Genomic DNA, 17,494 nt, shown 5'->3' with positions numbered 1-17,494 from the left:
TTATACTCCAGAGCTGCACTCACTATTCTGCTGGTATGATTAGAAACCAGCAGAATTCTGAATGCAGCTCTTGGTGTGAATGGGACATAATAAATAGTGTAACCCAAGATTTCAGCTTGTCCAGAAAGGATCCCCACATCCCGTCTGATGTCTATCAGTTACAATTCCCAGCTTGTAGTGAAGTGATGATACATTTAGCTTTTCTATATTGCTACAATTCTAGGCAGATTTGCCCTTCAGGACTCAGGAAAGCTGAGTGACGACCTCTCCTGGGAGCCCTGCTGACTACAGATGCTATCTATATAGCGGTCATATGTGAATGGCTGCAGTGTCATGGGTTGGCCGACATGCTGGTGACAGGCCGGTGCGGTTCCGCTCTCATCCCGTGGAGCAGTACAAATTAGAAACATAGTAATTCGGCTCCAGCTGCCTTCACAATAAAACACGTTAACACAGAAGCAGAGGCGAACATGTACGTGGATCCGAGCCCGGCCGCCCTTAAGTTCATCGACCTCTTACTGAATATAAAGGCTATCAGCACCACTCACGCGTTTCGAGAACAAAATATCCACATAAATACCTATTGACACATTAGTGCCCCCCCCCCCCTCTATTCTGACACTGCCCCCTGCTGGCGGAGAACACGGCAGGGAATACACAGACCTCGCTCAACCTCTTATCTCTAAAGAAGGAATTTACAAGTATTGATCCGGAGCAGGTTCCTACTTCATCGACTGCCCGAGCCAGAGAGCGAGGAGATACATCATTACCAGAAAATGATCCAATTACGGTTTATTAGTCGCAGCGGACGTGAGGATTTCAGCAGCAAATTCAGCCAATCCCAACCCCCGTCCCCAGTAGCCCCATAATCATCAGGGGATATAAACTGGAATATATGGAGATTATACCCAGTAACATACTAATAATACCGGACACATCAGTCACAACTTATATCTCTTATTTATACGAGAAGGAAAATTGGCAGCACCAGACAAAAGCCTACAACTTGAGGGACAAGCCCAATGGGACTAGATAATCGCCCAAAATAGCAAAAAAGGGACTACTCTCTAGTAGTAAAATTAGGAAAATGTATTCACCCATGTAGGACGCAACGTTTCAGCTCTATACTAGAGGGAGGCTCTACTACAGAGCCGAAACGTTGAGCCCTACATGGGTGAATACATTTTCTTAATTTTGCTACTAGAGAGTAGTCCCTTTTTTGCTATTTTTGTATTTATACGAGAACTATGTGAAAAATAAAAATTAGTGGTTACATTCACATAGCCAAGGGGGGTTATACCAAATATATTCTCGTACATAGGAGCAGTATTATAGTAGTTATATTCTTGTACATAGGAGGCAGTATTATAGTAGTTATATTCTTGCACATAGGAGCAGTATTATAGTAGTTATATTCTTGTACATAGGAGGCGGTATTATAGTAGTTATATTCTTGTACATAGGAGGCAGTATTATAGTAGTTATATTCTTGTACATAGGAGCAGTATTATAGTAGTTATATTCTTGTACATAGGAGGCAGTATTATAGTAGTTATATTCTTGTACATAGGAGGCAGTATTATAGTAGTTATATTCTTGTACATAGGTGGCAGTATTATAGTAGTTATATTCTTGTACATAGGTGGCAGTATTATAGTAGTTATATTCCTGTACATAGTAGCCGTATTATAGTAGTTATATTCTTGTACATAGGAGGCAGTATTATAGCAGTTATATTCTTGTACATAGGAGGCAGTATTATAGTAGTTATATTCTTGTACATAGGAGGCAGTATTATAGTAGTTATATTCCTGTACATAGGAGCAGTATTATAGCAGTTATATTCTTGTACATAGGAGCAGTATTATAGCAGTTATATTCTTGTACATAGGAGCAGTATTATAGTAGTTATATTCTTGTACATAGGAAGCAGTATTATAGTAGTTATATTCTTGTACACAGGAGGCAGTATTATAGTAGTTATATTCCTGTACATAGGAGCAGTATTATAGTAGTTATATTCTTGTACATAGGAGCAGTATTATAGTAGATATATTCTTGTACATAGGAGGCAGTATTATAGTAGTTATATTCTTGTACATAGGAGCAGTATTATAGTAGTTATATTCTTGTACATATAAGCAGTATTATAGTAGTTATATTCCTGTACATAGGAGCAGTATTATAGTAGTTATATTCTTGTACATAGGAGCAGTATTATAGCAGTTATATTCTTGTACATAGGAGCAGTATTATAGTAGTTATATTCTTGTACATAGAGGCAGTATTATAGTAGTTATATTGTCATACATAGGAGCAGTATTATAGTAGTTATATTCCTTCTAAAGTAACCAATATTACACCTATGTACTTACCGTATGATCAAGAATGGCGTGTGCGAGTTCATGACCCAAAATAAACGACAGCTGATCAATGTCCTTCACTGCATTCAGCATCCCTGTGAACACAAATATCTGACCGTTCTGCAAAACAAATCATTAGATGTCACAGCCCTGGTTAATATGATGGGGACACGGCAGCGTTCACAGGTAAGATCTGTCGGTGTATGTGACGGGGTGCATCAGAGGTAGAGCGAGCTGTCCGCATATACTGTATCAGGTACAATCTGAAATCTTTCATGGTTACATTATGAGGGACACTCAATGGGTTAAAAATTCAAGGAGTCCGGTCTCGGTGACTGACGCACTTTACACTTTCTACACTGGACTGCTCATGATGGAGTCCAGCAATGCCATCAGGGGATGGGACTGTGATCACAGGGCTGACGAATATGAAGGGGAAACTAGAAAAATCCAGAAAGCAGCTTTGGAGGCGACTGGAGTAGAATCTGAAAGTGATCTGATAGAGTGTACTCATCATTAACCATACTCTACCATTGTGAGACTCCTCTTTGGTACTTTATTATGTCCTAACATAGTGGATTCCAATATAAGCTCTCCAGCTGTTGTGAAACTACAACTCCTAGCATGCTGGGGGTCGTAGTTAGGCCTGGGCTGGTAAGGTAGTATAGTAGACGTCTCACCGGCAGCACGTAAGCGTTGATGACCTCCGGCTTGTCCACCACGTGCACGGTCCACTGGATCTTGGACACCTCGGCCAGGTCGCGGTTGCAGGTGATAAGGTGGTCGACGACCTTCTGCACCAGCTGATGAAGTTTGCTCTGTGCGGGAAGTATGGCGTCCTTAAACTCCTCCATCATCTGCAAGGAGATAACGTAAAAGAAAGAAGGTGGTAAAATCTGGAAAGCGACAGCTCAGCAGGTTCCATACGTTAATCTCTTGTCTATTAGAATTGTCCTATCTGTTCCGCAGCGGGGGAGACGAATGAGCCCATGAACCGGGGGAGACCCCTAAGAGGCGACTCCATACCAGGTTATCTCTGAGAAGAAATTAAAAGGGAGGAACAGGCCAGATTTGCTGCGCTTGGAAAAATCCTCTGTGTCCAGCAATGTCTTCTGTCATAGGGCGGAAACAGGGGAATAAAAGGGAAATAATGGGTTTTATTGTTGGACGCGGGAGATAATCTGCGGGAGCGGAGAGACTTCAATGACCCGCCGTCCGATAACACTACTCACCGCAAAACACTCAATTGCCTTATAAATCACCCAATTATGGACTGAGACGGGCTCCAGCCCCCCTCTCCTGTCCACACAGCTTTCCCGGGATCCTGAAAGGCAAACCTGCCTGCTGTGCAGTCACATCCCTGCTGTATAATACCGGTCCTGGGTAATGCTCACCCAGCTTTCCCACAAGCCAGACACTTTCCCCACTCCCATATTACTACATAAAGAGGCACATTCATCATTCACGGACTTGAGGAATCAACGTGACAGCCATGGACGGCCGCTACGACGGGTGCCAGGGGGACGGCGCATCGGACTCCTCAAAGAGAAAGGTGCGTCGTTCAGGACTCTGGGAAAGCAGGGTGATAGGATAGAGAGATAGATAGATAGATAGATAGATAGATAGATAGATAGATAGGAGATAGATAGATAGATATGAGATGGATAGATAGATAATAGATAGATAGATAGATAGATAGATAGATAGATAGATAGATAGATAGATAGATAGATAGATAGATAGATAGATAGATAGATAGATAGATAGATAGATAGATAGATAGACCCAGTACGGGGGGAATCTGTCTATTATAATCCTTATAACGGGCCGTTCTTCGCCTCCTCTTCTAATACTGATGAATATCTGATGTAATGAGCCGATTCCGCTCCCATATCACTTATAAGGAGTCTCGAGCGTCTTTATTGCCGCATTAGCGTCCTGCTGCTTTTACTAGTTTGGCCGTGAAAAATGTTATTTTGTCTCCTTTCACTGAAATCGTTCTTTCAAAATGAATTAGATTTTCATCAAGGAGAATTGTTCACAGCTGGCACCTAACTGCGCAAATAACATCCGTTTTCTATCGCTTAAGTAGACGGCAGCACGATTCATCTCTACCCAGAAAAACACGTGCGACCTGGAGGTAGATGATGCTGCAGGAAGGAGGTGGCGAGGAACGCTATGAGGGGGAGGCATCCACTGCGGAGCAGACGTGTTATAGTCCATTACAGCCTGGTGTAATGGATGCACTGTAGTCCCTCTGCAGTCCCTGTAATCATCCTGAGTTACAGACGGTGTTATGTTCTAAAGCTGCACTTACTATTCTGCAGGCTTCAGAGCTGAAATCTACTAATATCAGTTGCCTGCACAGTGTCTGCAGTAGGCTTGCTCTGGTGATCTGTATTCTGGAAAGTGTCATATGTACAGTAATTAACTCCCCCTCAACAATATGCTTGCTGCCCAATTCCAAAAATAGTGAGCAGAATAGTGAGTGCAGCTCTGGAGTATAATACAGGATGTAACTCAGGATCAGTACAGGATAAGTAATGTATGTACACAGTGACTGCACCAGCAGAATAGTGAGTGCAGCTCTGGAGTATAATACAGGATGTAACTCAGGATCAGTACAGGATAAGTAATGTATGTACACAGTGACTGCACCAGCAGAATAGTGAGTGCAGCTCTGGAGTATAATATATACACAAAGTCCATGGTGGAGGAGGATCTAACCATCCTGGGTCTTCATGCCTTTCTAAGGCTGATAAGATTGCACTGCGTCAGTCAAACTATGGTTCCTGACATTACATGGTCTGGGGATGATACTCACGTTCTCATACTCCAAGCTGGTCAGCAGATCGTAGTCCTCCTTCCTGAACACCAGGAGCCGGCTGCGTCCTGTAACAGGAGTCTCCTCCAGATTGGTGAAGTAAAAGAGAATGAAGAGAATTCCCAGCGCTGCGGCACCAAGAGACACCTTCCACTTATTCCGCCTCACACTCTCTTTAAACAGCTGCCGCTTGTTTGCTGGAAGAGATTTCCACCATCTCCTCACACTCCTAGAAAAATAAGAGACATCAGTGAGAAGACAAGACAACCCGTCCACAGGCATCATGATTGTGGAAGGAGCAGCACAGAGTATTTCAGGAGAAGAGCCGCATGCTGACCTGTCCACTTCTGTAATGATGTGCCAAGGATCTAGACAAGTGGGTCACAGACAGAGTTATATAGTAGAAGAAGGGCTGCTCAGCAGCACAAAGTATTTCAGGATCGTGTGGGAGACGGTAACCTGTTCACTCCTGTGACAATGTGAGGACAGGGTTGCACGTGGCAGAATAAGTGTCACACTTATAGAATGGAGGCTAAGAGCTACATAGTGGAAGGAGCAGGATTTCCCAGCAGCACAAAGTACTTCAGGAAAGAAGTGTGCTGACCCTGTGATAGTGCATGTGAGCAGAGCAGTAACACTGGACGGAAGAGAATGGAGACGAGTGGAAGATGACAGATTTTGAGTTACATAGAGGAAGGTGCAGAGTTTAACAGCAGCACAGAGTATTTCAGGAAAAGCCCTCTCATGTGTAATAATAAAAGTAACAGGTTATACAGGACCTGCCAAGTATAATCGCAAACAGTTTCTGCACCGGTTTGATAAAGATCCAGATATGAGGTGGTAAGAGGACGTTCAGGCGGCGGGTGGTGTGGATGGATCTGCGGCCCCCCATGAAGTTCTGGGCTCTGGGGAGAGTCCGGTCCCAGCTCTGTATAGAACTAGCATACACCACCGGGCTGTGTCCATGACGGAGATGTTTCAGGCCACATCCTCCATAGACCGAGGTCCTGGATGCATATGTGGAGAATAACGGGAAGCCGAGGTGTACAGCAGCGGGAGGACACAGTCCGGTCCTCAGGGCAATGGCCGGCCTGGTCGGATCTGGTGTTAAGAAGCATTTATGAGGGGTTAATCTGGAAGAGATCAGTCTGAGCGGAGGGGACAGTCTCTGTCTGGAGATGCACCGGATCCAGGCGGCCTCCATCATCTCCCTATAAGACAGAAGAATTACAATGTTTAATCTTACACACATACAGCGTATCATAACAGAAAGGTTACAATGTTTCACTCATCATTTAACCCCTTAGAGATCGGGCTCATTTTGACCTTAAAGGGACTCTGTCACCACTTTCTAACCCCCCCTTTTAAAAGTATTGTTATCTCCATGGCACCCCTGTGATTACAAAGGTGTTGTTAGAAGATAAATTCGCCGTCTCCTTTTGATAAAAAGAGCTTTTATCTAACCTGTCAATCTTCTTGATAAGGTGCCCAGGGCGTTTCTGTTGGTCTCAAGCTGCCGCCCGCCGCCGCCGCTGTTGGTGCCCAGCTCCTCCCCTGATGCTTTCAGCGCCGCCTGAATATAATGAAATACGCCTCCGGCTCTCGCTCAGTGCCCCCTCCTTTTAAAAGATCCCGCGCGTGCGCACAGGCCTGTGCCTGATGCGCCCGTGCGGACATTTACAATCAGCCTCATTGAGCGAAGTGCGCATGCGCGCACTTCGCTCAACCTCCTCATCAGACGAGCACTGCAGCCGGCCGGCTGCAGTGCTCGTCTGATGAGGAGATTGAGCGAAGTGCGCGCATGCGCACTTCGCTCAATGAGGCTGATTGTAAATGTCCGCACGGGCGCATCAGGCACAGGCCTGTGCGCACGCGCGGGATCTTTTAAAAGGAGGGGGCACTGAGCGAGAGCCGGAGGCGTATTTCATTATATTCAGGCGGCGCTGAAAGCATCAGGGGAGGAGCTGGGCACCAACAGCGGCGGCGGCGGGCGGCAGCTTGAGACCAACAGAAACGCCCTGGGCACCTTATCAAGAAGATTGACAGGTTAGATAAAAGCTCTTTTTATCAAAAGGAGACGGCGAATTTATCTTCTAACAACACCTTTGTAATCACAGGGGCGCCATGGAGATAACAATACTTTTAAAAGGGGGGGTTAGAAAGTGGTGACAGAGTCCCTTTAAGGATCAGGCCATTTTTTGCAAATCTGACCAGTGTCACTTTAAGTGGTAATAACTTTAAAACGCTTTGACTTATCCAGGCTATTCTGAGATAGTTCTTTCATCACATATTGTACTTCATGACACTGGTAAAATGAAGTTAAAAAAAATCATTTTTATTTATAAAAAAAATAAATACAAAATTTGCCCAAAATTTTGAATAATTAGCAAATTTCCAAGTTTCAATTTCTCTACTTTTATAATACATAGTAATACCTACAAAAAGAGTTATTTACATTCCCCATATGTCTACTTCATGTTTGGATCATTTTGGGAATGACATTTTATTTTTGGGGGACCTTACAAGGCTTAGAAGTAAATCTTGAAATTTCTCAGAAATTTTCAAAAACCAACTTTTTAAAAGGACCAGTTCAGGTCTGAAGTCACTTTGTGAGGCTTACATAATAGAAACCACCCAAAAATGACCCCATTCAAGAAACTACACCCCTCAAGGTATTCATAACTGATTTTACAAACGTCGTTAACCCTTTAGGTGTTCCACAAGAATTAATGGAAAATAGAGATACAATTTCAAAATTTCACTTTTTTGGCAGATATTCCATTTTAATATTTTTTTCCCAGTTACAAAGCAAGGGTTAACAGCCAAACCAAACTCAATATTTATGGCCCTGATTCTGTAGTTTACAGAAACACCCCATATGTGGTCGTAAACCGCTGTACGGGCATACGGCAGGGCGCAGAAGGAAAGGAATGCCATACGGTTTTTGGAAGGCAGGTTTTGCTGGACTGTTTTTTTTTTTTACACCATGTCCCATTTAAGCCCCCCTGATGCACCCCTAGGGTAGAAACTCCAAAAAAGTGACCCATTTTATAAACTACGGGATAGGGTGGAAGTTTTGTTGGTACTAGTTTAGGGTACATATGATTTTTGGTTGCTCTATATTACACTTTTTGTGAGGCAAGGTAACAAGAAATAGCTGTTTTGGCTCCGTTTTTTTTGCTATTTACAACATTCATCTGACAGGTTAGATCATGTGGTATTTTTATAGAGCAGGTTGTCACGGACGCGGCGATATCTAATATGTATACAAGTTTATTTATGTAAGTTTTACACAATGATTTCATTTTTGAAACAAAAAAAAAATCATGTTTTAGTGTCTCCATAGTCTGAGAGCCATAGTTTTTTCAGTTTTTGGGCGATTATCTTAGGTAGGGTCTCATTTTTTGCGGAATGAGATGACGGTTTGAGTGGCACTATTTTGGGGTGCATATGACTTTTTGATTGCTTGCTATTACACTTTTTGTGATGTAAGGTGACAAAAAATGGCTTATTTTACACCGTTTTTGTTTTTTTTACGGTGTTCACCTGAGGGGTTAGGTCATGTGATATTTTTATAGAGCCGGTCGATACGGACGCGGTGATACTTAATATGTATACTTTTTTTATTTACTTAGGTTTTACACAATAACATTCTGGGCCATAGTTTTTTTTAATTTTTTGGGCGATTGTCTTAGGTAGGGTCTCATTTTTTGCGGGATGAGGTGACGGTTAGATTGGTACTATTTTGGTGGGCATACGCCTTTTTGATCGCTTACTGTTGTACTTTTTGTAATGTAAGGTGACAAAAAAAAAATTGTTTATTTAGCACAGTTTTTATTTTTTACAGTGTTCATCTGAGAGGTGCATTGCAACTGCAATGACTGGTGCTGGTGCGAACATGCCCTTAGGGAACTGCCTTATGAGCAGTTTTCTATCTGCTAACACCACAGCAGAGAAGCAGTGGAGAATTGAAGATTCTCCTAGCTATTGAAACGGAAAATATAGATTTTATTGAAGACAGGAGGCTCTCATTGTGCATTAACTTTCTTTACTACTCCAATAGCAGCAAGAAAACTATTACAACAGGTGAAAGAAAGTTTTTTCAAAACAGGTAATAAATATGTAAATGAGAAGTCCAGCTAGCCAATCCGTGATCTTCCTAGTGTATAAGAGGTGAGGAGAACGTAGACCCCGCCTCTTTCTTGATGGCGACCAGAGAAGAAGTAGCTTGAATTTACCGGATCTTGGCAGCAAAAATCTGGCTAATGTAGGGGAAGATACTGGAAGATGTGGTTTACGGAATGAGATAAGAAGTTGGGAAGATTGAGGGGTGCGTAGAGATTGGGTCATGGATTCGTATGTTTTTAAACAGCGGACAACGCATAGTTTATCGTTGAACAGGAAAGCTGGGTAAAAGACCATATGTAGGTTGGTTTTGGTTCGTCTGGCAATTTGGAAGGTTACTCCGTTAGGGGCTCTGACGTCTGAGACTCTTTTGATGGAGATGAGACATAAAGGTGTAGTGAGTTTAAAGGAGAGTAATTTTAGGGAAAGATGTTCGTTGTTTTCCCAATTAGAAAAAAGGTTTAGAAGGAAGGTAACATCCCAAGTGGAATGGTCTCTGGGTTTAGGGGGTTTCCTAAAACGAATGCCTTTCAGAGGTCTGCAGACACTTGGGTGTTTACCAACAGGGATGGAGTTAAAAGGGGCATGTTCTGAAGATATTGCAGAACGGTAAAGGTTCATGGTCCTATAAGCTTTCCCAATATCAAAGGATTCAGAAAGGAAGTTTAATATGTGGGTAATAGGTGCGTGAATGGGATCCAAATGCCGTTGAGAGCACCAATGAAGACAAATTTTCAAGGCTGATCTATAAGCCTTTCTGATACCTGGGGCCCATTCGTCAGAGAGGATGTCGAGAGTAGATTGTGAAAGGCAGAGATCGATTCTTGATTGCCTGAAATCAACCAAGCTACTAACGCTAGGTGTCCCGATAGGATCAGAGGGTGGAGATGTCCCGAAGGGTCTCGGAGGAGATCCTGGGAAAAAGGGAGAATTGTCGGGATATCTATCGCCAGACTGAGTAGTGTGTGGAACCATGCTTGAGACGGCCACCACGGAGTGATGATCACTAGTGTGGATCTCTGGGCAATTGTCTGAAGTAGAACTCTGGGGATCAAAGCGAAGGGGGGAAAGGCGTAAAAACGTTTTTGTGGCCAAATTTTGCGAAGAGCATCCAGAGCTAAAGCGTCTGGATCTGAACGCCAGCTGAAGAAGGTGGATAGTTGGGTGTTCAGTCGTGATGCGAATAGATCCATGTGGAGGGGACCCCATAGTTTGTTGATCTGTTGGAAGATGAGAGGTTCAATTGCCAATCGCGGGAATCCGAAAGGTATCGGGAATTCCAGTCGGCAACTGAGTTTATCAAACCCGGGAGATATTCTGCTTTTAGGGAGGTATCCCTGTCCAGACAGAAATGCCAAAAATCTTTGGCAATATCGCTTAGAATCGGTTGATGTATTGAACTGCTGTGATATTGTCCATACGTAGTAGGATGCAGCAGTGTGACTTGTCTTTCGCAAAACTTTTCAGGGCGAAAGAAGCGGCTAGTAGCTCCAGACAATTGATGTGTAAGCGAGATTCTATTTCTGACCATTTCCCTCCTGTAGAGTAAGGACCGCAACGAGCACCCCAGCCCGATAGGCTGGCGTCTGATTCTAGGACCAGATCCGGTAAGGAATTGAATATTATTTTTCCGTTCCAGATCTGGATGTGTTGGAGCCACCAGAGAAGTTCTTCTTTGGCTTCTGGAGATAGGGGAACTTTGTTCGAATATTGTAGGCCCTCCCGTAGATGTTGTGTTTTGAGGCGTTGGAGGGCTCTGTAGTGTAACGGGGCGGGGAAGATGGCTTGTATGGAGGCCGATAACAGTCCCACAATCCGTGCAATGGTGCGTAGGGATACTAGATGTTTGTTTAATACTGATCGGATTTCTTTTCGAATCAGGGAGACTCAATAGAGCGGAGACGGTATTGATATTGAAGCCCAGAAATTCTATTTCCCTGGATGGGGAGAGGACGGATTTCTTGTAATTGATTAGAAAACTAAGACTGGTTAGAAGGGAAATGGTCCATTGTGAACGAATAAGGAATAGTGAGAGTGATTGTGCCATAATTAGAATATCGTCTAAATATATAATTAGACGTACACCTCAGGATCTTAGGGATGAGATAACCGGTTTCATTAATTTGGTGAAGCACCATGGGGCCGATAATAGGCCAAATGGAAGGCAAGTAATTTGCCATTTCTGGTTGTTCCAGAAAAATTGTAGGAAAGGTTGATGGTAAGGGTGTATGGGTACGGTGAGATAAGCATCTTTTAGGTCTATTTTTATTAGCCAGTCTTGAGGGAGTAATAATGGATTCCTTCCATTTTGAAGTGATGATAAGCAACAAAATCGTTGAGGGTTTTTAAAATTATGACAGGTCTGTGACCCCCATCTTTCTTTTTTACTAGAAAGATGTTTCTGATGAAACCCGGAGATAGGGGTGGTACTTGGATGATAGCTCTCTTGTAGAAAAGATCCTGTATCTCGGACTCTATGAGGTTTTGATCTAGAGAGTGGAGAAATGTATTGGTTAAGGGATGTGGTTCTGTGAGGGAGGGGATTGGAAATTTATCTGATAGCCTGAGATGGTATTCAGGACCCATGAGTCTGAGGTTAGAGAAGACCATGTTTGGAAAAAATGTTTTAGTCTTCCTCCGAGAGGAATGTGGGGATTGTTTGGGATAAAAAAAAGCTTACCTGATGATTGTCTCGATCTAGGGAAACCTTGATGGCCTCGGGCTCTCCATGGACATCCTCTGGTCGGGAAGAATGGTGTAGTGGATGGTGTAAAGGTGGTAGGTCTGTCTGAGTGGAAGGGGGCCTGCTGAGTTTGTCTGAACTGTGAAGTTCGGCTGGGAAAGCGGCCCCTGCCTTTCCCAGCCCTGCCAAAATTTTTTGGTTGGCCTACTTTTTTCAACGATATTTTGGCCGTGTCGAGAGAGGTAAACACTCCGACGAACTTTCCTATCTCCTTGATGGAGGGTGTCTCCGAAGAGGAGACCCTTAGCAGACGTATCAGGGTCTGAGTTGGCCAGATGAGTAAGCTGTGGGTCCAATTTCATTTAGACGTTACGTCTTCTTTCCACGCTGAGGGCGGAATTAATGTTTCCAAAGAAACAGATGGCCCTTTGGGCCCAGCCACGTAGGACTGACATGTCTACAGGTTGGCACATAATAACGGCTTGTTCTGACAAATCCAATATTTTAGTGAGAGGTCCTAATAAGTCTAGAAGTTTATCTTGACATAATTTTGATGATCTGTCAAGACCTCTTTTGGGATTTTTTTCCGGTTTTATTTAGGTATTTAAAGATGTTGGGAAAAATCTGGAGTTTGGGATTTTTTTGTGAGGCAGAGTAGGTCTCGGACACTCCGCTTTTAATTTGTTTCTGGAGGATCTATCCAGGGATTTGTTGAGGTTGGGGAACCCACTCTCTAGATCTAGGGGTGTTTTATCTGGTCAGGGTTGACTGTCTAGGACCAGGGAGTCTGGGAGTTGGCTAGTCGAAAAAGAATCCTCAGGATTCTCAGAGGAGTCGTCTTCATAGTAAAATGGTAAATAATCTTCTGAACCTGAATCAGAGTCAGCTGATGAGGAGGTGGAAGATAGATCTTTGTAAGAGATATTCTTAGCCCTCTTACTGGCTGTCATAGCCCAGATATTGGTAGTCTCCTCCCGGGCGGAGGGTCTTTTGTGGGGATTTTCACCACAATTGTCATTACCGCCTAACTTATGTGGACATTCATTAGGATCTTGACCCTTCCCCATAGTGTCGGATTTAGGGATATTGGGGATCTTAGGGTCGTCAGAAAACCTTCTTTTCTTGGCAGATTTGCCTGATTTTTTGAATCTCTTGGCTAGCTCCGTAATAGAATCTTCCGCTGAAAGGAAGTTGTCAGACGGAGTAGAAGTGTAAACTTGAGGTGTCCTTTGGTTTACAACCAAGGAAAAAGATCTAGAAATAGAGTCTTGAATAGATACCATGGCTGACTGTATCGCCACGGATACTGATTGAGAGACGGATTGATCCACCATTTGCTGGATAGAATCCGTAGTTAATACCTCATAGCCCATAGGCATGGGTTGAGTGGATGGGGGATTAGATTGATTCTCTGAGGGATTCATGTTGCTAAATATATGTGTATGGATAGAAGAGAAAAAAAAATGGGAAAATTAAATGAGAAGGAATGTGGTATAATAGAAGATATTTTTATACATATACACTATCAGCATATACAATAAATATATACAGATATGTATAAAAAACAACCACATGAGCGTAAATGCAGATGTACAGAGGTGGATATATATATATATATATATATATATATATATATATATATATTTAATGTTGTTTTATTTGTGCAGACTTTAGAGAAGCAGGGAACTCTCTGTGAGGTGATTAGTTGCGCTGAGGTATTTTGAAAAGCGCGCGCAATCGCCTCACAGTTTGAGCAGAGCGGAGCGCCATGACCCTTCGGTGCTGAGAGAAAAAGATGGCGCCGATAAGGAATGGACCGAAGAAGGAAGGAGGTAAGTTTTGGGGAATTCAAGGCAAGCAACAGAGCGGCAGAAACGTCGGGCGTCAGGAAAGGGAGAGAGGAAGAAAGACTGCCACAGATGGGCAATAGCGAAGGTCTCGGCGCCGACCAGGAAAAGATGCAAGCCCTTTAGGAAACGGGCAGTACAACCATGGCAACCGACAATCAAATAGTATCAGTTCTATCGATTCACAAATACGGTTAATAAGTATGAAAGACAAAGATTCTCTATCCGCATCTCTTCTAGTTGGGAGCAGCAAGAAAGAGGCGGGGCTACGTTCTCCTCGCCTCTTATAGACCAGGAAGATCATGGATTGGCTAGCTGGACTTCTCATTTACATATTTATTACCTGTTTTGAAAAAACTTTCTTTCACCTCTTGTAATAGTTTTCTTGCTGCTATTGGAGGAGTAAAGAAAGTTAATGCACAATGAGAGCCTCCTTTAGCAATAAAATCCCTATAGGAATTCCAAGGCTACCTGATCACGGGAATACATTTGATGCGGATTTTCTCTGCAGAATTTCATGTGGATTTTCGCTAAATTTCCATAACGAATCTGCAGCAAAATCCGGATTTGACATGTTTGGATTGAATCTAGGATTTGCTGCAGATATCAATCAATGCATTGCAAAGCGTGAATTTATTTTCATTTTATGGACTTACATAGCGCTAACATATTCCGTAGCGCTTTACAGAAATCATCACACTGTCCCCAATGGGGCTCACAATCTAGCTTCCCTATCAGTCTGTCTATGGAGTGTGGGAGGAAACCGGAGGAAACCCAGGCAAACACGGGGCGAACATACAAACTCCTTGGTCATATTCAAACCCAAGACACCAGCACTGCAAGGCACCAGTGCCAACCACTGCCAACCACTCAGCCACCGCCAACCACTGCCAACCACTCAGCCACCGCCAACCACTCAGCCACCGCCAACCACTGCAAGGCACCAGTGCCAACCACTCAGCCACCGCCAACCACTCAGCCACCGCCAACCACTCAGCCACCGCCAACCACTCAGCCACCGCCAACCACTGCAAGGCACCAGTGCCAACCACTGCAAGGCACCAGTGCCAACCACTCAGCCACCGCCAACCACTCAGCCACCGCCAACCACTCAGCCACCGCCAACCACTCAGCCACCGCCAACCACTCAGCCACCGCCAACCACCCAGGCACCGCCAACCACCCAGGCACCGCCAACCACTCAGCCACCGTGCTGCCCATTCTGCAATAGATATCGCAGAAATAACTGGCATGCTGCAGAATTCAGATTCCACACCTCAGGTCTGTTCACACATTGAAAATTCACACCATGAAAATTTTTGAATCTCATCTACTTGGCTGGTAGTGCATGCAAATCCAAATGCAGAACTCAGTGGGGCATATTTACTCCAGTCTTAGGATACTTTCACACTTGCGGCAGAGGATTCCGTCGCCGGAACTGCCTGCTGGATCCGTCAAAACGTATGCCAACTGATGGCATTTGTAAGACTGATCAGGATCCCGATCCGTCTTAGGGCTCTTTCACACCTGCGTTCTTGTCTTCCGGCATAGAGTTCCGTCGTCGGGGCTCTATGCCGGAAGAATCCTGATCAGGATTATCCTAATGCATTCTGAATGGAGAGTAATCCGTTCAGGATGCATCAGGATGTCTTCAGTTCCGGAACGGAACGTTTGTTGGCCGGAGAAAATACCGCAGCATGCTGCGCTTTTTGCTCCGGCCAAAAATCCGGAACACTTGCCGCAAGGCCGGATCCGGAATTAATGCCCATTGGAAGGCATTGATCCGGATCCGGCCTTAAGCTAAACGTCGTTTCGGCGCATTGCCGGAGCCGACATTTAGCTTTTTCAGAGTGGTTACCATGGCTGCCGGGACGCTAAAGTCCTGACAGCCATGGTAAGTGTAGTGGGGAGCGGGGGAGCAGTGTACTTACCGTCCGTGCGGCTCCCCGGGCGCTCCAGAGTGACGTCAGGGCGCCCCAAGCGCATGGATCATGTGATCACATGGATCACGTCATCCATGCGCATGGGGCGCTCTGACGTCATTCTGGAGCGCCCCGGGAGCCGCACGGACTGTAAGTATACTGCTCCCCCGCTCCCCGCTCCTACTATGGCAACCAGGACCTTAATAGCGTCCTGGGTGCCATAGTAACACTGAAAGCATTTGGAAGACGGTTCCGTCTTCAAATGCTTTCAGTACACTTGCGTTTTTCCGGATCCGGCAGGCACCTCCGGCAACGGAAGTGCATGCCGGATCCCAACAACGCAAGTGTGAAAGAGGCCTTACAAATGCATTGAAATGCCGGATCCATCTTTCCGGTGTCATCCGGAAAAACGGATCCGGCATTTTATTTTTTTCGGTCTGAGGGACGGATCCGGCATTGCGGTATTTTGAATGCCGGATCGGGCACTAATACTTTCCTATGGAAAAAAATGCTGGATCCGGCATGTGTTCCGGATTTTTGACCGGAGATAAAACCGTAGCATGCTGCGGTATTATCTCAGTCCTGAGCAGTCGAAAAGACGGAACTGAAGACATCCTGAACGGATTGCTCTCCATTCAGAATGCATTAGGATAAAACAGATCAGTTCTTTTCCGGTATTGAGCCCCTAGGACGGAACTCTATGAAAGTACCCTTAGTTTCCCCCTCTGCGCTTCCATTACATTCATCTAATTTATGACGAGGCCTGCGTCTTGTCATAAATGAAGCGCATGTATGGCTGTCCTTGCGGCGCTGGCTGGCGTAGTTTATATCTAATATTTATATATGTTTCCAAGATTAAATGTTAGTAAATTTGCCGGGGCTGAAATCCTGGGCCGGCAAATTTACGGTCACACGGCATTTAAAAAAGTGGGTCATACATTGTACGCAAATACATTACTGACATGAAATGTTTGCAAATGACCCCCAATCCCTGGAGCAAACCCTGTGCAGACACTGAACAAGCAGAGAAGGGCACAACATGTTTTCTGGTTTTCAATCAAAACTAGAATGCTTCCATTCACTGACAGCAAGTACCGATCTTGAAAATTATAAAGCAATAAAACACAAAAAGTGTATCAGATAGTTGCAGAACTTTTCATAGTGGAATACTTTTGCATATTAATACTGACTGGCAAGGGCGTGCTGGGATTTGTAGTTCCACAGCTGTCACTGAGGACCCCTGTGATGTAGCTCGGGGTCCTGTCACCTGCTGTCACCTTCCCTGCACACTGACAACGACCTCTACTCACCACAAGTCTGCAGCCAGGAGGAGCAGGTCAGGGCCGCTTCCATTTACTGCCGTCCACCTCTAACACAACGTTTCTAAGTACGCCCCCCGGGCAACAGACTCACCCAGCCTGGAGGAGAAACGGGCAGAAGAGGCAGAGCTCATGGTTGTCACGTCGCCGCCATCTTGGTGCACCCGCTTTTAACAAATACTAGCTAGGGAACACATTTTATTACCAGCATGGTACAATGGGATAAGAAAACTGATTCATCTCCGAGGCCTTAACCCGGTCCTGAAATGCTTCCTTTTTTTTTTTTAAACAAAAACAAAGTCGAGCGGGTGTACAAAGATGGCCTCTTGCGCTTTCTTACGCAAACGTAAAGGGAGGACCAATATGGCGCCTGCAAGGAAGCGGCGAGAGTGTACTAATGTGGCTGTCGGG

The 17,494-nt window shown here is 44.5% G+C and overlaps 1 protein-coding gene across 1 annotated transcript in view; it reads right to left on the bottom strand.

The window, feature by feature from the left end:
- Positions 1-17,247, bottom strand: part of OMA1 (OMA1 zinc metallopeptidase) — a 46,843-nt gene extending 29,596 nt beyond the window's left edge. The window contains exons 1-5 of the mRNA XM_040407351.1: positions 17,178-17,247; positions 5,967-6,398; positions 5,188-5,416; positions 3,044-3,220; positions 2,376-2,483 (exon numbers count right to left, since the gene is read on the bottom strand). Of these exons, the coding sequence (XP_040263285.1) occupies positions 2,376-2,483; positions 3,044-3,220; positions 5,188-5,416; positions 5,967-6,394 (942 nt within the window). The 5' untranslated portion in view covers positions 6,395-6,398; positions 17,178-17,247. The remainder of the gene's footprint in view (positions 1-2,375; positions 2,484-3,043; positions 3,221-5,187; positions 5,417-5,966; positions 6,399-17,177) is intronic.
- Between the last annotated feature and the right edge of the window lie 247 nt (positions 17,248-17,494).

The sequence above is a fragment of the Bufo bufo genome, chromosome 9, assembly GCF_905171765.1.
Source record: "Bufo bufo chromosome 9, aBufBuf1.1, whole genome shotgun sequence".
NCBI classification, from domain to species: domain Eukaryota; kingdom Metazoa; phylum Chordata; class Amphibia; order Anura; family Bufonidae; genus Bufo; species Bufo bufo.
The sequence above is the reverse complement of the archived record's forward strand: the minus strand, read 5'-3'. Positions and strand labels throughout refer to the sequence as shown.